Genomic DNA, 19341 nt, shown 5'->3' with positions numbered 1-19341 from the left:
CGAGATATCAGCCACTTTCTCCCGTCATGCTAGACCTTGACGTCTTCAGGGTGGCGTTCAGCGTGCGTAGCCCAATACAGTGAGAACCAAAGCGCTTGAGAACAGATTGCTCCAGGTTGTCGCGAGCCGACTACCGGGTTGGAGAAGCGTGTGGTTGTCTGGCAGTGGATTCCTCTGTGATGCATATGACCTCTTTGTGATCGACCTAGTTCTCCTCATTCTCAAGCGTGGGTCCGGCTCTCGCTAAATACAGTGGTTGCTGCGGATTCAACCGACCCCATGGACCCTTCGGACCTGTCTATCGTCGTTGGTTCGACGCTGATGGGGGCTGTCTCGGGGCAGATAGGTGAGAGATATGGGGCAAACAAGTCAGTCATTGGATTCTTGGCTGATAGACTCGGTCGCAAGTCACTCTTTATAACCACCGCGACGCTCATCGCCATAGGCGCAGTGGGCTCCTCCGCAGCAGGCCTTCTCACTCCGAATGACTGGCAGAGTACTTGTTACCAGCTAGCTTGGTGGCGATTCGTCTTGGGAGTGGGGGTAGGTGGTGAATACCCGCTCTCAGGAGCGTTAACCATGGAGATGGACACCGAAATGGAGTTCTCCCCGTCCGAGGAATCCGCCATGAAACGAACAAGGCTGGCAGTGCTTTTTAGCATGCAGGGGCTGGGTTTCGTACTGGCTCCAGCCACGGTATTGACTCTTGCGCTGATCTTCCCGCTGAGCTATGTCTGGCGACTGGCCTTGCTTATGGGCGCAGTACCACCCATTCTGTCGCTACCCGCCCGCTGCCGAATGGTCCCTCCCAAGCAGCAGTCCGAGTCCCCAAAACCCAAGATTGGGCTTAGGGTCTTTCTGTGTGCCACTTGCTGGTTCATACTTGACGTTACGTTCTATGGGACATCGTCCTTCAAGTCGTCCATTGCGGCGAGTTTAGGGCTGTTGGAGGCTGACGCGATACCAGCGTCCGCCCACACGGCGTTCGTTGTCAAGGCATCCATATTCAGCGTGGGGATTGATTATCTTTCATACAGCTTGCACTTTCGATCATGGCGCTGCCAGGCTACTACGTCGCTGTGATACTCGTCAATACGATGTCGCTGATAAGTCTTCAGCAGGCAGGGTTCATCCTTCTCTCGTGCTCATATCTGCTTCTGTCGCTGGTCAGCTTTTTGGGCCCTGCTTTACCTTTCGGTACTCCTGTGAAGTTTTTCCTGCTCGGAGTTACCTTCTTTTTCAGCAATCTAGGTCCAAACCCCACTACTTTCATCCTGCCGATTGAGGTTCTTCCTCAGTCTGCACGCGCAACTGGTCACGGGATTTGCAGTGCGGCCGGAAAACTGGGGGGCGTGGTGGGATCAGTACTTTTTGGAGCCGTCAGCGTGAGCCGAGAACGCCCTTCAGATGCAGGAATACATACCTTTAGATGGGATTGTGCTCTCATGTGCTCTACTGCCAATCATCGGAGTGCTTTTTACGGCCGCCCTAGCACCCTACGCCCGTACCGAGACCGTGGAGATCGAGCTGGCGAATCAGAGTGCAGAGGGCACATGCTAACCGCTCAGACCACATGCACGGAGGATTGGGCGCGCCTTGCCGTGGTTGGCGAGCGATATTGGGTTTTCTGTGGACAATACGCAGAGCATTTGTTCTTGCAGAAGCGAAGTCAACTAAACCAGCAACGAGCCCCACGAGACCCAGGTTGCGACAGGAAGCTGAGAAGTGGATGGCGAAGGTCTGTTAGTTCAGATTATTCGAATTCCGAACTCTGTGTTCGTAAATTCCAAAACCGAGTTTGAAAACGCTAGTTTGAATGACCCACTTCTGTGAGGATTCCAACTGGCCTAAGGACCCACGTGAAGCACAGTGGCTACTTCTATGGATGCATGTTTGCTACTTTCCGGATCGGCCCACGGAGCTGGAGAAACAAGACATGGAACAGTTTCTCGTTAACTTCCACGACCTACACGAGGCAAAGGTGCTACAGACGGCCATTCAGACTTTGCCCCCCTGGACCAACTCGCGCCGGCAGCTGGTGTTGTGGCTATCTGTTGTGGAGAATGCTGCCCGGCGAGAGATGGGGTTGGAGGAGCAAATGCCTTCATACGAGGCCAGAATGCGTCGGTGGGTTGTGGGATTCAGTTGATGCAATTGCGCATAGAGTTCATGCTTCGCTTCAAAAGTTAAGACATGTTGCTGCCTTCAAAAGGCTCCAAACGTTTACACACATTAGTGTACCTCAAAAGGCTTCCGGCGTTTACACACATTAGTGTACCTCAAAAGGCTTCCGGGTGACAAAGAGCATCTAGTTTCAACTGCTCCTCACTGCATGAACAGCCGTCGCCTGCACTCACAAGTCAGACATGTCTGGAAGTCCCAAGGTTTCCCAGAAAGCCTTTGTTGGCAGGGAGCTCGCCCAGCTTTGAACGCTGGCCCAATCGCTCTGTGGCAGCACAATCCCGTGCCACTCGGTAGCAGCCACAGCCGCTTCGTTAAGCCACTGACCGCATAGATCAGCACACTCATCCTTATCGCGCTGACAACCCACACGTCCGCCGTAGACGACTCCAGCCACCATGTCTGCGAAGAGGCGCAGCCAGCCTGGCGGAAGTGGGCTTCTGAGCTCCACCTTCAGCATTGAGACGGCTATGTGAAAGTCCACGGGAGACCAGTTCCACCGCCGACTCCACGTTCGTGGCACCAGTCGCTGTCGATCAACGCAGCAGACGTGGAAGAGGCTTAGGAGTACCACGACTCTCCAGTAGATGGTGGTGGCGTCCGACGGTAGAGAGGGGACCTCCACGGCGGCTACGAGAGTGTGCACCATTGACCCGAACCCACAGACGGCCTCGATAACCTGTTTTCGGCAGAGGCTAATGAGTCGTGCTGGCAGTCGAAGGGCTGCTGACTCATGCACCGTCAAGAACACGTGCCGTCTTGACTGTTGCAGTAAATCTGTGAGTTGCTCGAGCTGCTCCTGGGAGCCCAGGTGTACGTTCCCAATCAACGTGACGGTGTCCGGGAGGATACCATCCAAGTTGACCTCGCCGCCCATGTGCTCCACCAGCAGGGGCACCTGAAGCCTCTTCGCCAGCGACTCAACCCAGGCAACAGGGTCAGAGTCGTCCTCGCCAAGGATAAGCAGCACAGGGACATTTGGGTCGGAGACGGCCCCTACGCTCCTCCGCGGCCGGATTATGGAGTTGTAGGTTGACGTGCCCAGGAGAGCTTCACAACGACTGAGCACGTCTCGACTGCTAATGTCCAATGGGCGAATTGTGTTTGCCAGACAGGCAGCTAGTAGTGGGCATGCTCGTGATGGCACTCCCTGCACAGCGTACTGGGCCAAGGCAGGAGTAAAGGAATCGGAGTCCAGTCCGTTTGCTTCAGCGAACCGTTCAACGAAGGTCATCAGTTGAGACACACTCACCTCCATCAAGGGAGACACCTTCCTAAGCTTCCTAACCGCCATCATGAGCGACACCCAATGGGTCGCAGTATCACGGAAAGGCTGCGAGGCGGCTACCGTCTCGTGTAGCACAACGTCCAAGCCGACCTTTTCTTGCCGAAGCTTTTCCAAAAGCTCATGTGATTCGCGTAGCTGCGAAACGGCCATATCAGTGCCGAGGATATCACCAAAGTCGTCAGACACTAGGCGTACAATCGCATCAGAGGCCTGCTTCAGTTTGACTTGGACAGACGACATCTGAGCTATGGCGTTCTGCTTCTTCTCCTGCAGTTCCGGTCGAACAACAGCCAGCAGAACAGCAGTAACCTCCTCGACGAATACCTCTCTCGAGGTTTCAAACGTGACAAAGGTCACATTCCGTTGAATGCTCCACGGAACGCAGCCGGATTCGGAACAAAGGACCACCCGTCTGTCTGGCTTCATTCTTCTCTCTGTCTCTCCAACAGTCATGCGCTGAGGTCCGTTCCACGAGCGGCTGCAGGCCTGGACCAGGGCTACCACGTCTCCGGACACGCGATCGGGAACGTCAGCAATTACAAGCACGGAACTTCTGTCTAGTGCGTCTAACATCGAGGCGAAGGAGTTCGCCACTCGTCGGTAGGGCACCACCCAAGACCCGCACATGTGCGTCAGCCAGGCAAGGCCTTTCCTATCCGGGTCGAACAGAAACACAGGCCTCCCAGTAAACCGCTGGCCGTTCAGTACGATTGCTGCCAGCTCCACAGAGCGCTGGGTCAATGGAAGTCCCTTGCTCTGCCAATGGAGGCCTTCTGCATGATCATGAAGCGGGATCGACTCTATTTTGAGTCCTCGCTTGGCTCCCAAGGCCTTCCACTCGTCCACAAGTCCACGCAGGCTCTCCGGAGTGAGCCCGCCATAAGCCGCTCGCAGACACCTCGCAACAGCCGACTTGGCAACCCTTCGTTGACAATCCCGTAGCGCAGCCAAGTCCACGGTCCAGTGCTGCAGTTCTCGCTCGAGTCCCTCCAGTACCGGCGCCGAGCGAGCTAACCTCCGCGACAAGTCAGTTTCTCGGAAGCAAAGGCAGTCAAGCTGGTGCTGGTGTTCAGCGAGAGAAATCTCCAGCAGTCGGACTTTTTCCCGAGCGTTGGAAAGTTCTTCCTGTCGCCGTCTGAGTTCTTGGCAAGCCTCGAGGTGGTGGTGGGAAGCCTGACGGGCTGATTTGTGAAATGGACTCAGCCTCACCTGTCACCATTAAGGGTTCGGAGGCGCGGTGGACATCCGCATACTCATAAACAGCCCGAACCCACGAACACAGGGACATCGCTGCCTGAGAAGCCGACTTAACAGTCTCAGGGACGAATTCCGGCAGTTCGACGTATTTGCGAAGCTCTTCCAGTACTTCAGAAGACAGGTCTTCGACCTTCAGACACCGCAACTCGTGCAAAAAACTCGACTCCGACATCATCCTAGTAGCATCCTCCCACTCAGTTCCAAGGCCTCGGATGACACAGACGGCCTTCAGAACCAGCATGACCAATGGTGGTGGAGCCTTGAACGACTTGACCTCCACAACCGACCGTTTGTCTAGCATCCCAAGAGCCGAGTTGGCCGCTCGGAGCATCGGGAGAACCCTGTCTAGCTCCTGCTGCGCGGTTCGATGAAGCTCGTGGGCTTGACGTTCAGCCTCCAGGGCAGCGAGCTGATCGGAGCTGCATGCCGTCTCTACGAGTTGAAGGTTCACTTGCTCCTGCTGCATCTGCGACAGAAGCATGGCAGTAGCGTCCTTTCGAGCGGAGACGTCCGGAGCTAGAGACGTGAGCTGCTCGGTCATTGAGCCCACGGCAGCTCTTGTAGCGTCCACCCGCGTTAGACACCCCTCTAGACGTGAGATTTGCATGTCGATGCTCATGGCGTTCCTCGCGACGACATGACGCAACGCGTAGTCGACGAGATCAAGGTGGCTGGATACAGTCGGAAAAGTTCCTCGTCGGGGCAGTGAACCAAAAGAGTCGACGAGAAACTCGAACATCTCAGACGACACTGCCAATCCGTCCAACTGAAGCCGCAGCACGGCCTGCAGGATGTCCCTAGACCACTCCTGCAGGTAGACACGATGAAACAGCTCAGGCACGCCGGAGTCGCGGGCCAAGGTCAACACAGACTGCATCATTCTGCTACTATACGCTCACCCTAGCCCTTCGCTCCAAAAGCAATCTCCCTTGAGCCCAGCACTGGGATGGCGTAGCATCGTGATGACCCCCAGATGAGAGGTCTGCGGCCAGTATATCGACGACAGCGGGGATCTCGTCAGCCGTAAAGAGGAATTGGAAGCTGCAGGTGGATGTTAGGTGGAAGACGGCTTCCTTAAGCAGGTCCAAGCCTGCCTCAGGCACTAGCAGCATCGTTGGGGTGGCTGCGGATCCTTTAGTAAATATGTGGACAACGGCGGACTTGAGGTCCTCGAGAGAGGCCAGTGAGCGATACTCCAACCCTAGAATCGTGGCGGCAAGCCTCGCAACCACCTGGCGGCCGGAGCCCACAGGCCCCACTAACGCCACATGCGATGTGATCAGCGACACTGTCGTCTGTCCAACTGCGTTAATGAAGGCCTCAAAGAATATTAGTCGTGGTATTGGAACACCTGGGTGGTCGTGGTTATGGCTCCTGCGCCATCGCTCCAACTGCTCGGCGTTGTCTTCAGCGCACGCCTCATAGACGGTCTCCGGTGCGAAGATCACCACACCATCTGTGCTCAACCGTTGGCGAGCCCTGTGCTGGGCCCTCGTACGCTTATGGCATCGGAACTTCAAACAGCAATTGGCTACAGATGGGCCCTTGAGAACAGACTCCAGTGTCATAGCGACAATCCTCTCAGCAGTCGTCTGTGACGCTGCTCGAACCCAAGGACCAACCTTTAGCAATGCTGTCCTAGTTGCGTCGTTGCCGTCAGCAACCGCACGCACGAACATTGGGGGGTCTTCTGGCATTTCACTGCACAGCATCATAGCTCGACTGATTCGCGCCACAAACGCCTCCTGAGGCAGAGCGGAAGCCCCCTCCACGACAAATACCGTTCCTGGGAGCAGTGACTGTGAAACGAACCTCTGTCTTATCACGGATGTGCACTTCGAAGAACAGACCATTTCCAGCAGCCGGTCACACACGTTGACGGAGCCGAAAGCATCCCGTTCTGCGTTCGCGAGCGAGTCAACTGAAACAACGCATCCCGCCGGCAACAGAACCTCGTCCCTTGTCCGAAACAACGAGCTTACGTCACGAGCGAAGTGCATGAGGGATTCCTGGGAGAAGACGGATACTCTACCAGCAGGAGGGCAGACTTGAGGAGCGGGGATCTCGCAGTGTAGAAGGTGACAGTCGTTTCCTCTGCGCAGCACATGAAGCAACTGAGCGACACACTCACCCAGCGAAGCATTCGGAACCTGCGGACAGAGCAAACGAGGCAAGGAAGTCAGCTCGAGTCCCTTGAGGGCGGCTGCATCTCGCAAGCGATCGAACCACGCTAGCGGATCCGGACGCGACGCACCGACCGCCCAGCCCACAGCCCACAACTCCTTGTGCTGCTCGTCGGTGTCGAGATCCGCGGACCTAACAACAAGACGCTGTAGGCGACAGACTGCAGTGTCTCGGTCATTGAGCTCCTCGAGAAATTCCAGAGCCAGCTGACGAGCCGTGTTATTGAGCAATGTGCAGGCGACTCTGTCTCTCCAGTACAAGCCGGGTGAGGGACAGCGAGTAAGGCTACATCGCGACACCGTGGCTGGGCTGGCGGTGTCCACGTCAGTGACCTCGAATATGAACTTGGTAGAGTTGCTCAGCAGAATTCGTTGACCACTGGCCAAACAGAGTGTGCTGTTGTCATCCAGAGCGCTGTTCAGGTTCTCGACCCAGGAGGGGTCCAAACGTCCGCGGCAAAGCACCCACACAGAGACGCATCGGACAGCCCGATGCACAGCCCCCTCAACCCACACGTGCTCCCTTTGGTAGCCGAAGAGACCGGAGACGCCCACCGACTTGGGGTACACAGTGACGAGGTCCACGGGCGTCTGCAGCGAGAAAGCTTTATGCAGTAGGCGGACGACCGTGGAGTCCAGGGTGAACTGGGGTGTGACGATTATGTGGCCTCGCCGGTAGGGTAGTGCAGCCAGCAGGTCCATGGCGGGCCGCATGATAAAGTCGAGGCTCAGACCCTCTTCCAAACACAAGTCTCGGAGATGTCCACAGACCCCGTCGCGAGCCACACGGGGGCTGTGGGGAATGCTACTCGGAAAGGCCTCATCCAACAACGGCATGAAGATAGCAGCCTCTGTGTCAGACAACCGAGGGCAAATCTCGCGGACCACTGCGCTCTTTAAGAGGCCCATTTCATCTGGGGTTGGAGCGCTACATGAGGCAGCCACAGCCAGCGCAGCCCTAACACCCCAATCATGTAGTTTGGACGGCGGCAACGCTGCTTCGGCTGCTTGGAACAGCCCGACCAGTCGTTCGGCCAAATCTTCGGCGACAACGAACCCAGCGGCGCAGAGTGAGGCGCTGGTAATGCGTGCGCTGTCTGCCTTGAGCATGGCGATAGGACGCATTATGGCCTGCAGGTCCGAGGGTAGACGAGACCGACCAGCGTAGGCAGGGTTCAGCGTGATTGCAACGACGGCGCCATCACGTAAAGGCACCTCCTGGCCGTCGATAGACAGGGAGGGCGACCCCTTCTGCTGGGCATGGCGCAAGGTCATGACGTGTGAAGTCACTTGAGAAAGGGTGCCGGGGTCAAGACGGTTGAACTCGTCGAAACATATCCAACAACCAGTCGAGGCCACGCCATGGAAGAACCGAGATAGAAGAGTGATGTCCAGGCCGTCAGAGCAGTTGAAGATGATGCAGCCCTTACCGACGATTCTAGCGAGCTCCTTTGTGGTTTCCGTCTTCCCAGAGCCTGCCGGCCCCAAGGGGGCCAATCCGTAGCGTACCTGCATCGAAGTAGTCATGGAGAGGAACGCCAACTCTGTGAGAGGAGTCATCACTAGCATCCTTGGGGTCCCCAGATACTCCCAACCGTAAAGAGTGCTCCACGTTCCTTGACGCACCTCAACATAACGTTCCCGGGGAAAGATGTACGTCCTCAACGTGTTCCTCCACACCGGATGATTTGCCGACTCAACCCCCGCCAACAGCAGTCGTTCAAGAACTGTCTTCTCATAGGCAACCAGCAAGAGCAGCTTCTTAGAAGTCTCGGATACCGCTCCTGCCAAAGTCTTCTCTGAGAACGTCAGTGACTCCAGGAGAGATCCTAGCCGAGAGACCTTCAAGGCCTGCTCCACCTGTGCGGTAAAGAGGGCCCGGGCTGCAAGGAGCTGCACCTGCTCGCAGTACTCGCTGGATAGAATTTCCTCGACAGACCTTCGAGTACTGGAGATGCTGAAGGTCTGAGCAGCGAGAGTGCTGGCGAGAGCGGCCTCCAGCTTGGTCACCCACAAAGGGAAAGGTACACCCGCCACTGTAACACAACTTTTCAACGGAAGAAACTCTCCTTCAGTCGACCATACAGCGGAGATTTCTCTGGAGTCGTTGTACACGAGTCTGTGGACACCGATGAAGAGTTTCGGCACCACGCCTTCCACGCTCTCCGGAGTTCCGGACAGGCATCTGATAGTCTCGGCGGTCGATAAGAAGTAGAAGCGAGGACATGCAAGTCGAAGAGACAGGATATACGCGTCTACGTCGTTCTGCACCTTCTCCACGGACCTTAGCCATTCTCGGATTGGACCCAGATGATCACGAGCCTCGTCCAACAGAGGTGTTCCGCCAGTTATTTCCCGCTTGTAGGCTCGAATCAACACAGCATTCCACACCTGCTTCACAGCGGCGAACAGGACGTAAGACGAAGAGAGCTCATCGGTGGCTGACGCGGTGAAAACTCCAGAGACATTTCGAAGGGCGTCAATCCCCTTCTCGAGTGACATGACGTACTCTTGCAGGCATAAGAGTCGTTGGGTCCATTGGGCCCCTTCATCAAGGGCCACTTCTCGCCATGAAGCCAGTGAGCCAAGACAGGATTGCAACTCTAGCAGCAAATAACTGCAGTCCGCAAGTGCAAATGGCACGTCGACGACGAGGTCCCCTGGACCTTGGCGTCTCAAAGGCAAGTTGCTCTTCGACCAGAAGCACTCAAGTTTCTGAATTACGGTTTGGAATTGCTTTTTGGCTGAAGAAGCGGCGCAGATGCCTTCCAAGCGGGAGAGCTGAGGCGAAAACCCGCCTGCATCTGCGAATTCCGCGAGCGAGGCTGCCACCGGAAGATTCTGTGACTGGAGAAGTTGCTTCCATGCCTCTGTGGGCACGTCGATGCAGTCCTGAAGGCACACAAGTCGTCCAGTCCATTGACGGAGGGGTTGAGCCAGAGCATCGATCAAGGCCGAGTCCCCAAATACCAGCGCTTTTGTGGTCATCGCTGCCTCCGAAGTCACCTGGAGAGCAAGCCGCTCGCTCACCTCGCGGAAGGCAACTCCTAGCAAGGGTAGCTGCAAAAGGCCGACCGTCTGAGCCACTGACTCACTAAAGGCTAGGACCTCAGCCTTCCAATTGCAGAGCTCCACAGTCTCCAGAGAAAGAGGGAGCAGCGCGACCGCTTCAGAGTAGACATCTAGAGGCTCCTCCCACAGACCATCGAATGCTTCTCGGAATGACGCGACACAACCATGCCGCGACCACTGCGCTGCGAGCCCCTGTGCCGACTTCCACGGTACTGCATTACCTCACCACTGAAACCTCACGTTGCTTTACCTCATGGAGCGCTTCAAGAATCTCGATGATGGCGTTTCGGAATTCGGACACGTCCGGAAATTGGGTGTCGCTGCTTGCACGTAAACGAGAGAGGAGACCTTCCGCCTGCGTCTCCAGCCGCTCGCACGCGGATAGGAGATTCGCTTCTAACCACTGAAGATTCGCGGTAACGTTCCTCTCCAGCCTAGCTAACGGACCTGTGGCCAGATCGCTGAACCCGAGAAGCGTCCTAACAACTTTAGCTGGACAGTCGACACCCGGTGTCGCCGTCAGTGAGCGCTCTGTACACACGAGTTCCTCCCTAGCGGCGCCAACCGTGGTGAGCGCTTTGATTAGAACTGCGGCATTTCTGGTGAGCGACGCGAACCCGAGTCCCTCATCGACCATGGACAGCCTCTCTGTCAATTCCGTCAGAGTCCGAGACAGGCTGTTCACGCCGTCATCCACTGCACGGAGTAATTCTCCACGACTTGAGAGAATTCCGGTGTCCAGAAGAGCTGAGGCGGCTGATATGTAGGGACGGAGGGTGAGCTGGAAGCCGTGCATGTCGTATGTAGGAGAGAGCCCCAAGAGTCCGTCGTGTTGTTTGATCAGGCTCAAATACCGTCGGAGCTCGGCAGCGCCAAACGTAAAGTCTGTTCGGACTTCCACGGCCGGCGATGATGTGGAGGTCAACTCGTGCAGCAGCTTGCCAGCAGCTTCGGTGACTTCCAGGTGGACGGAATCGCACTTGGCCTTCCATACAGACGAAAGGTTCGGGGCCCAGGTACAGCCCTGTTGGAGAAGATCGCAAATGATGCTCTCATAGTGCGCAGTGCAACAGCCCGTGACGCTGCCAACGACTCCACCGATGTTGTCTTCGAGTGATTCAACCTCTATCGCAACAGCTCCGGGCTCTCGTAAGAAGTGCTCCGCAAGGTTTGACCATATCTCAGCTAGCCTCCACAGATGAGACTCACAGACGACTCGCGAGAGAATACTCAACTTTGGAGTCATTTCGGCCTTCCTGCCAGCCTCTTGAATGTGCTCAGCCCTCTGTTTGACACGCCGTCTCGCTTCTACAAGCGTCAGACTACGGTCCCTGTTGACCACGATGGTCTGGTTCTCCTTCAACCCAGCGAAGGCGGATGCTATTTCGTGGCAGGATGTCTGGGACAGCGCTGTAATCCGCTCCGTTGTCAGCTTCATGGCATCCGACACTCTCGTCCTCGCCTGGAGGAGAAGTTCGTTTACCTGTTGAGGTCTGCTGAACAAGATCACAGAAGGTGTCTCAGGCCAGACTCGAGCCGCGACAAGGTCTTGTATCTCACTCTGCAAGGAAAAACGTGGTAGGAGGGCTAACCTTCCTTGTACTGACAGAAATCGTTGGCGTCTTGAATGTGCCTGCACTCGTCTAAATGCCAGGCGTAGCTTCAGTGACCTCAAGAAAGGCATCTCGAACAACCGCCTGGACAGATGGGACAGGCGACACCACTGCTGGCTCCTACATGTCCAAGATGACCCATCACTGTTGACGAAGGTGATTCGATTGGGCAGGATGACGGCATGGTTCTCATCGAGCTCCTCACGCGTCACAATACGCAAAGCTAAAGGATCTGAACTGCTGTCGGCCTCTATAGGAGGCCGCTTGTGAGGCCGTCTGTGGTCACTGGAATCGTAGCCTTACTTCTTGGCGGACTCGATACCGCCATACACGTGGTTAGCGTAAAAGAACTCCACTGACGTGTCGGGGCTGTGTGGACTTCCGATTCCCCTCACGTTTCCGCAAAGAACTTAACAGCTTGCAGGCCGGTACAAACATCACTCACGCATTCCCGCTCTTTCTTCTGGAGAATCCGATTAGCCCTTGATTTTCGCACCTCAGGAGATGCACTCGGGTATCGCTGCGCTGTGACCCTTCGTCTGGCGGGTGGCCGTAGAGGCGCTGGCCGCTCGGTAAGGTCGCTCAGTTTTCGGATAGGCTTGTCTGATGCCATCTCGCGAATCTTGATGGAGTTATTGTAGTAATTATGAACGTGCTGTGGCTCTGTGTGGCAACTTGTCTCAGCTTGTCGCTTGTGAGATCGCGGGAAAGCGTACATAGATTGTTACATTCACAATGTTTTCTCCGCCAACGGAGGAACCTTTCGTCATGGACTCCTCCGTGGTCGCGCCGGCTGAGATTGTTGACGGAAAACTAGCGGGCCTGCCGCCGTGGATGCGGTGGTCGGATCGTCTACCTCCTCCAGAGTACGCCACTTTGGATTGGAGAGCGCCGCTGGGGAGAGTGCCATTCTACATGTACGACAATGAGCAATGGCGTCAGTTGACGAATCTTCCGTTCAGTTGCAGTTATATGGCGAAGCCTTGTGCGGAATTCTACTTTCTGCACCAGTTGAGGCACCATCCTTGGAGGGTGTACGACCCCACCGAAGCTGTAGTGATGGTGTTACCCATCATGGTATCTGACTTTCTCTATCCTCAACGGAATTGGGAGACGAAGACGCAAGCTAAATTAGTTGACGCCTTCAGAACTGTGCGCGAGCTGACCAAGGACCACTCCTCCCGCACTCACGTTTTCTATTCTGGTGACTGGATCACTCGCGAGAACCTCAACCGCCTGAGATGGAACGTTACTTCAGGCCTAGGGCCCATGCCTGTCGTGGCTGTTGAAACTATGGATGTCTCGAGTGAGTCTGCGCCAAAGGCGGTTTCTTTCTTCAATGCCGGTTTGTCTATCAGACGACCAGGGGATATCGCGACGGTACTTAACCGTCCGCCTCGGGAGCAGCGGCCTCGACAGTATCGACAGCGTCCCCTGCTGTTCAACATGGTGGGAAGAGCCGATAAACGCGTATCCTACTACCAAAGATCACAAGTTCTCAATTTGTTCAAGCAGTCCTCTGACCCGTCAGCGCTGGTGCTAGTCACGAACCAAGACTCCCTGCCTCTGCGGTTCGACTTGCCTGACTGCGACGAAAGTGTTCCTGACCCTGCGAGGTGGCATGGCTGCAAGACACCCAGTGACAAGATGAACCTAGAAACGGCCGACAGCCTCCTGAGGCGCTCTAAGGTGGTACTTATTGTTCGCGGTGATGACGGTGGGTCACAGCGTATACATCAGGCGGCTACGATGGGCACGTTGATGGCTTTAATAGGCCCTGCGGTCGTTAATGAAGGTCTTCCTTTCCACTGTCTGATACCGTGGAAGAAGGTAGCGTATGTGTTCCCGGATCAAAGCATTCTGGAGACTGAGGAGGCCCTCAAACTCGTGACCACCACAGTTAATTCCGAGTCCCACGCCGGCTTTTCAGAACGACTCCGCGTGTATCAACAGCATATACCCGACATGGTCTGGGAGCTGCCCGCCAGTCGTGTCGGCGAAAACATTCTCATCGAAGCTGCCAAAAGGGCGAGCCCAGATGAGCTTAAAGCAGCAGGCCTTTCCTTGCTCGACTTCGAGTGTGTTCCCGGAGCCGCAGATTGGAGGTTTACGGAGTTCGCTGAGATGGACTGGCCGGATGGGAAGGGTGTGTGGTAGTGACGTTTGAACAATTTTTTACGGTGGGCTCAAGGGTTCACACAACACAGAGAGTATGCAGAACTACTGCCGGTGCTGTCGGTACTTGGTGTACAACACGTCTACAATGTCGGCGAGGTTCTTGTGCGTATCGATGCAGTCCTTGTACAAGCTCGGTGTCGCCTCCTCCTCCGTAAGGGTAAGGTGGCCTGAGCTCTGATCGATGCGGCCGAAAATCTTCTTGTCCAGAATCATCTCGGATATCTTGTGGGAGATTTCAGCTTCTGGCAGCTTCAGCTCATCTGCTACGTAGCGCAGATCTATACGTGAGTAAGCGACTAGAATTCGGGTGATGTTGGTCTCGAGCATCCTCTCCTTAACTTCGGCCAAATGCGAGACGAACACCTCGTCACCCATGAGCACGTCAGCGTACTCCTTCAGAGTCTCCTCGAATTTCCCCAACAGCCTCTCTTCATGACACTTCGCCAGCGCGAGCAGAGCGTAGACTTCGCGACCGGTGTACTTGAGGGCATTCTTGCTTGTGGTTATCGCCTTGATCTCATCAAGGGCTTTATTGTTTTGAATCAGCTTCAGCAGCATCATGTATTTCAGTGCTACCATGGCCCTCGGGTCTGAACCCTGATTGAACGCCTCAAATGCTTCGAGCAAGTACGAGGATCCAGTCCTGTAGTCCTTCTCAGCAGCTGACAGAATTCCAGCCGTGAGATCGATATCGGCTTGGACCAGAGGCGCCACATTGATCGCGGCGGCAACGGTGCGACAGGACGTCAGCGCAGCTTTCGCCTTTGGGTAGTGGTGGACTGCGAAATGCATCTTCGATTCGATGAGGTAGATCTCGACGAGAATAACCTTATCGTCGATCCTTTTGACTTCGGAACATAGGGGCTTTAGAAACTCGACTCCCTTCATGTATTTTTTTGCCTTCAGGTACACCTGTGCGAGCCGAGTTTCGACGCGATGACGTAGAAAAGTGCGCTTCTCTCGTCGGCACCACTCGACAACCTTACGGCAAACCTCTTCCTGCAACTCAAAACTCTCATCCAATGTAGCGACGATATCAATTAACTGTCGAATGATCTTGGCGGTTTTGGCCTTAGGAAGAGTTTCGAACAATGGATAAGCCTTCTCGAACGACTGAAGAATCTCGGTTGTGCATGAGTGTGTCACGTAGTAGTTCATAATAGAATCGAGTGCGAGCTCCTGGAGTCGACTGACGCTGGTCGGGTCGGCGACGAATTGTTCGGAGTACAGCTCATCCGAAGCGGGAATCAGCACCAGACCCCAAAGTTCCGAAAGTCCCCTGAGCTGCACCTCTTCCAGATTCGAGCCAACCCGTTCAAGTGCCGACTTGAGGATTGTGGTGAGTGGTCCTTCGGAGACAGGAAGTTCCTCTGGGCGCTTGGCGGTTAGAGCTGTAGCCATTTAAAATAGCGATATGCCAATACCTGTGGTGTGGCAGCTGAGATAGAGTGGGGGATCGATGTTAGCAAAACATTTGGGAAGAGTGTTGTGTGTACTAGCAGTCAAGTGATGCCCTTTCAATTGGGCAATTTCGAGTTGAATGTATCTCCAATCACGGGACAAGGAACGCCGCCGACCCGAAAACGCATCAACCTGCTCGGAATGCCAGGGAGGCGGTGAGTTGGTCTGCTGTGACAGCTGCACAAGATCCTTCCACGTCGGTTGTTTGGAGAGAGCTCTGGAGCCGCAGAACGATTGCGACAGGTGGTTTTGCCCCGCTTGCAGAGACTTTAAGTCGAACGTCTTGGCCAAAATTGGAGCTCTTCCTACATCTCCTGACCATCCTAGCGAAATTGTGACCTCGTCTGATCATGCAAGCGACAACGACGAGAAGCGACACTTACCTCGCCGATCAACGCGGAAAACTGACGAAACTCGGAAGGAGACCAAGGGCATCGTGAGTGAGGGATCCTGGGACGCGTCGGCCAAGATAAACGTGGGCTCCGCGTTCCAAGTGGCACATATGCCCCGGTTCTACCTAGAGGCAGAAGAGTCTGGCATTAGCTATGACAAGTCACCGACCCACTCTAGAGGAGTGATCTCCACGCGATTACGGAGAGGGCTCAGTGAATGTCAAGTGGCTTACAGTCCAGTGCTACTCCGACGAAGTTGGATGAGTTTATCTGAGAGAGCACAGCAAGACAGATGTGGGATTCAGCGGGAAACTTCATTCAGTGAAAGCGTATTGCAAGCAGGTGGAGTTGGATTGGCCAGAGGAGCACGTGCACTATCCCTTCCTTTCGGATTTCCCTTTCAAGATCCTGCATTACTGTAAATACGACACCGAAGAGGCCCTACGACTGCTGCAGTCCCCAGACTTTGACTTCCTAGCCGTCTGTGACCCTCCAACCAGACCGTATCTGAACAAATGGCGCCCGCGAGATCAGCGCGGAGATATTCCGTGTGCTCCGTTCCCCCCCTGCAACTTCCCAGGCAGCCAAAGTTAATTTCAGATCATGCACGCAGTCGTTTTACGAGCTCGCCTCCACGGCAGGCTGCGCGTTGCAGCGTACCGACGATATCCAGCGCGTCCCCCTCACCCAGCACTCGCAAGTTCAAAAGCTCCTTGCCCACTGGCAACTTCTTGGTGTGCATCTGCAACCCGATGGAACATGGGAGGTATGGATGGCCGTATGCCTGTTGTTCTTGCAGCGGGCAGTAGTGATAGACATCAAAAATGGGCGCCAGTGCTAGCTTCAGCCATTCAACGTACTTGCGCGCTTCTTCTACAATTATAGGTCGGGAGGGAGTCACCAGAGTTTCCAGCTCCACGTCGAGTTTCCGTCGTTTTACACCAGTTTTCGTCCGGGCGAAGAGAATCTGCTCCAGGGAATTCAAGTCTAGGATGAAGTCCAGGTCCTGCAGGCGAGGTCGGAAGAGGACCTTCCAGTCTCCGCCGAACGGGAGCTTGGGAGACAACTTAGCCAGGGTATGGCCTGTCGCAGCCTCACGAAGTCGGCGGAAGGTATGGATGGGAGGGGTGCTCAGCAGCAAACAATGAGGGTCTAGAACAGAGGAGACCCACATGTGGGGCTTGCGCATGCCCTTCACATTACGGAAGTAGGCGGACTGGAGGAGCGCGGCGGCGTCGCCAGTTACGTGGGTCTCGTCACGCCCGATGCCAACGCAGAGGGGCTGTCGGTCAAACTTGAAGTGCGTGAGGATACGAAGAACCGACTCCAGCACCACGGGGGGAGTCAGGACCACGTTCTCACAAATCTCCCTGATGGTCTTATCTGTCGTAGACTCGAATACCGCCACAACAAGGTGGTCTGCTAGGAGTTCGTAGCCAGCAAAGCCATGCGACTGGAACCAGGCTCGGACCAGCCTGCAACCCGCAAAGAATGCAGCGTTTTCAGACCCGAAATTTCGTAGGTACGTTTGGATACGAGGATAGTACCATTCCCGTCGAAACTCAGCAAACTCATGCGCTGAGGGTCTCGACTGCCAGGTGGGGTTGAAGTTGGAGACGAGGGTAGCTTGCTCAGACCGCAACACAGGAACGAAAATACGAAGACGAACCACCAGATGCTTCAGTACGACGTCGACGAAATCCTCGGAGGTGTGCCGTGTCAAGCCCTCCACATCCGTGATCGCCAGCAAGAGCGCTGTCTTGAGTTTCTGCACAGCGGCAGGATCTGCCGGCCACTTGGAGCTCGCCTCGAACTCAATGTACCCCTCAGCGAATGCAGGCGTGTCACCGAACTTGGGCTTCCGGAGCGGAGCCTGGGCGCGAGCCATAACGGCACCTGTGAAGTGGATCTCTGCGACAGTCAACGGAAGTCCCTGCTTAGACATGAGCGTCAGCGACAGTTCATTGATCTGGTTGTCGATCTCTGTGGTGCAGCGAGGTAACGATAATCCTCCAAAGGGAATACACCCCGCTTCCACAGGCCAGGAAGCCTGCGACTGCAGCGCCTTCGACAGGAGTTGCGACGCTAGAGGGGACGGCAGGCAGCCGTCTGAAAAAGTTACGTGGTTGGCTGCAGGTCGCCGCTCCAACATGACAGCCTCACACACGGATCCATCGTGAAACCGCCGAGTTTCACAGGCGGCTCCCCAGAACTTGCCAAATGCTTTTCCCTGAGCCGTGTTGGAGAGGGGACCCTTCTCAACGAAACTTGTCAAACGGTCGGGAGACTCGATTATCGCCCCGACAACAACCTCAGCAGAGCTGTCTCCTTTAGTCACGCGAACGACTACGGAGAGGACTCGGCTCTTGAGAGCTCGGTGACAGAGCAACGATAACCACTGGGCGTGACCCATGGCTGCCCCTTGATGATTGAGGTGTCTGTGCTGGATGATGTAGGCGAGTGGAAGGCCATCTGAGCCTATGGAGCTGGACGCGGGTTTTAGAATCGTCTCTTCCCAAGCAACTTCTTCGTCGTCACTTACGAAGCTCACAGACGGCAGTTCAGAAACGGCGTAGAAATCCACCAGGCTTTTCGCGACCACAGCACAGGGGAGCATGGGGGCTTGTGAGTGCACGTAGCGAGCCTCGAAAGAGGTGTTAAGCGATCCTCGGGCTCTCCAACTAAGTTCTTGTACGTGTAGTTGGAGACGCCACAAGCAGTTGTAGTGCTTGGTTTTCGAGTCAAACAGAATAAGGGGATGAGTAAGTCCCAGCAGAGGCGAGGAAGCGTCCGACGGACCTTGAACGCCCATCATACTCGGGGATGGGGGGTGAGAGAGCCACGCCAACAGCATCTCGACTAGCTGACTGCTAGTCGCACCGATGGCCGATGTCTTCGACAAGCATAAATGGGCCAGTAGCACGTGTACCTGCGAAACCGCCAGAAATGAGTCCTGGAATCCACGGTTATGCAGCCATTGAGCCAACAACACGCACGCCGTCGAAAACGCCGGAACTGCGGCAGACACTCCTTGCAACAGCTCGGTCAGGGCGCGAATTCGGCCATCCTCCATGACGGCGGCCCAACAAGAGACGTTGTCGGGGTTAACACCTTTCAGGCGGAGTTTAACTGCCTTTTCGACAGGCATCTCGGGTTCGAAGAAAGGCATTAGATGTAGAAGCCACCGCTTCTTCGGAGATGCAGGCCAATCTAACACTAGTATGGGTTTCCGTTCATCGTTATACAGGTACTCGATGCTCACCCCCACTTCCTCGTCGACCAAGGCGTAAAGTTGGGTGGCCACCTCCACCACCACCGCACTCCTCGTGGCAAAGTAGTTCGCAGGGACCACATCTTCTTTCGACAGGACGGGCATGGCGAACCCGAACTCTAGCACTCTTGTCAGGCTGAACGCACCGCCGAAAGCTGTAGAGTTTATCGGCACTACAACCGCAGGAGGAACGAAGTCCACCTCCTCTGTGGAGAAGGGGAAGTACTCGGATCCACATGCCTTCGAAGGCTGCAGCTTGGAGAGGAGGGTTTCCAGGAATTCGCTAGCAGCAGTCACAACGGAGGGGTCAACATGGCGCTTAGCGACGAGGGCCTCAATCTTGGGCTTCTCATCTGCGGAGCTGTATGCTTTAGCCTCCATCGTGGACCGCAGGACCTCCTGAGCACGCTGCGCAGCTTTGATTCGAGGCACCATAACCCCACTT

At 55.5% G+C, this 19341-nt stretch overlaps 7 protein-coding genes across 10 annotated transcripts; 4 read left to right on the top strand and 3 right to left on the bottom strand.

Moving 5' to 3' along the window:
• Positions 1 to 26: 26 nt before the first annotated feature.
• On the top strand, positions 27 to 1560 carry KVP17_004454 (uncharacterized protein; the record flags this gene model as incomplete). Of its 2 annotated transcripts, XM_068522662.1 has the most annotated exons (7): positions 27 to 79; positions 106 to 227; positions 254 to 346; positions 374 to 450; positions 511 to 1011; positions 1038 to 1385; positions 1414 to 1560. In XM_068522662.1, the coding sequence occupies 7 exons, from the start codon at positions 27 to 29 to the stop codon at positions 1558 to 1560; spliced, it is 1341 nt and encodes a 446-aa protein (XP_068375966.1). The 2 variants fall into 2 exon arrangements, with proteins under 2 accessions (XP_068375966.1, XP_068375965.1); XM_068522661.1 differs by lacking the exons at positions 27 to 79; positions 106 to 227; positions 1414 to 1560 and having other exon boundaries at positions 280 to 1083.
• A 256-nt stretch (positions 1561 to 1816) lies between these two features.
• Positions 1817 to 2149, top strand: KVP17_004448 (uncharacterized protein; the record flags this gene model as incomplete). Its single annotated transcript, XM_068522649.1, has 1 exon — positions 1817 to 2149. One exon carries the CDS (start codon positions 1817 to 1819, stop codon positions 2147 to 2149), a length of 333 nt encoding a protein of 110 aa, XP_068375953.1.
• A 130-nt stretch (positions 2150 to 2279) lies between these two features.
• Positions 2280 to 11419, bottom strand: KVP17_004471 (uncharacterized protein; the record flags this gene model as incomplete). Of its 3 annotated transcripts, XM_068522685.1 has the most annotated exons (5): positions 2280 to 2328; positions 2358 to 4650; positions 4679 to 5597; positions 5626 to 10193; positions 10222 to 11419. In XM_068522685.1, the coding sequence occupies 5 exons, from the start codon at positions 11417 to 11419 to the stop codon at positions 2280 to 2282; spliced, it is 9027 nt and encodes a 3008-aa protein (XP_068375986.1). The 3 variants fall into 3 exon arrangements, with proteins under 3 accessions (XP_068375986.1, XP_068375987.1, XP_068375988.1); XM_068522686.1 differs by lacking the exons at positions 2280 to 2328; positions 5626 to 10193; positions 10222 to 11419 and having other exon boundaries at positions 2354 to 4650; positions 4679 to 5606; XM_068522687.1 differs by lacking the exons at positions 2280 to 2328; positions 2358 to 4650; positions 4679 to 5597 and having other exon boundaries at positions 5614 to 10193.
• A 910-nt stretch (positions 11420 to 12329) lies between these two features.
• KVP17_004475 (uncharacterized protein) lies at positions 12330 to 13751 on the top strand (the record flags this gene model as incomplete). The annotated part of the gene is made up of 1 exon (XM_068522691.1): positions 12330 to 13751. One exon carries the CDS (start codon positions 12330 to 12332, stop codon positions 13749 to 13751), a length of 1422 nt encoding a protein of 473 aa, XP_068375992.1.
• A 63-nt stretch (positions 13752 to 13814) lies between these two features.
• Positions 13815 to 15173, bottom strand: KVP17_004464 (uncharacterized protein; the record flags this gene model as incomplete). The annotated part of the gene is made up of 1 exon (XM_068522674.1): positions 13815 to 15173. The coding sequence occupies one exon, from the start codon at positions 15171 to 15173 to the stop codon at positions 13815 to 13817; it is 1359 nt and encodes a 452-aa protein (XP_068375978.1).
• Positions 15174 to 15312: 139 nt separating this feature from the next.
• On the top strand, positions 15313 to 16219 carry KVP17_004453 (uncharacterized protein; the record flags this gene model as incomplete). Its single annotated transcript, XM_068522660.1, has 2 exons — positions 15313 to 15919; positions 15948 to 16219. The coding sequence occupies 2 exons, from the start codon at positions 15313 to 15315 to the stop codon at positions 16217 to 16219; spliced, it is 879 nt and encodes a 292-aa protein (XP_068375964.1).
• Positions 16220 to 16226: 7 nt separating this feature from the next.
• KVP17_004474 (uncharacterized protein) lies at positions 16227 to 19331 on the bottom strand (the record flags this gene model as incomplete). Its single annotated transcript, XM_068522690.1, has 1 exon — positions 16227 to 19331. The coding sequence occupies one exon, from the start codon at positions 19329 to 19331 to the stop codon at positions 16227 to 16229; it is 3105 nt and encodes a 1034-aa protein (XP_068375991.1).
• Positions 19332 to 19341: the final 10 nt, after the last annotated feature.

The sequence above is a fragment of a genome (genome assembly GCF_019968985.1).
Source record: "MAG: Porospora cf. gigantea B chromosome Unknown PgB_NODE_27_length_66552_cov_117.71, whole genome shotgun sequence".
NCBI lineage: Eukaryota > Apicomplexa > Conoidasida > Eugregarinorida > Porosporidae > Porospora > Porospora cf. gigantea B.
The sequence above is the reverse complement of the archived record's forward strand: the minus strand, read 5'-3'. Positions and strand labels throughout refer to the sequence as shown.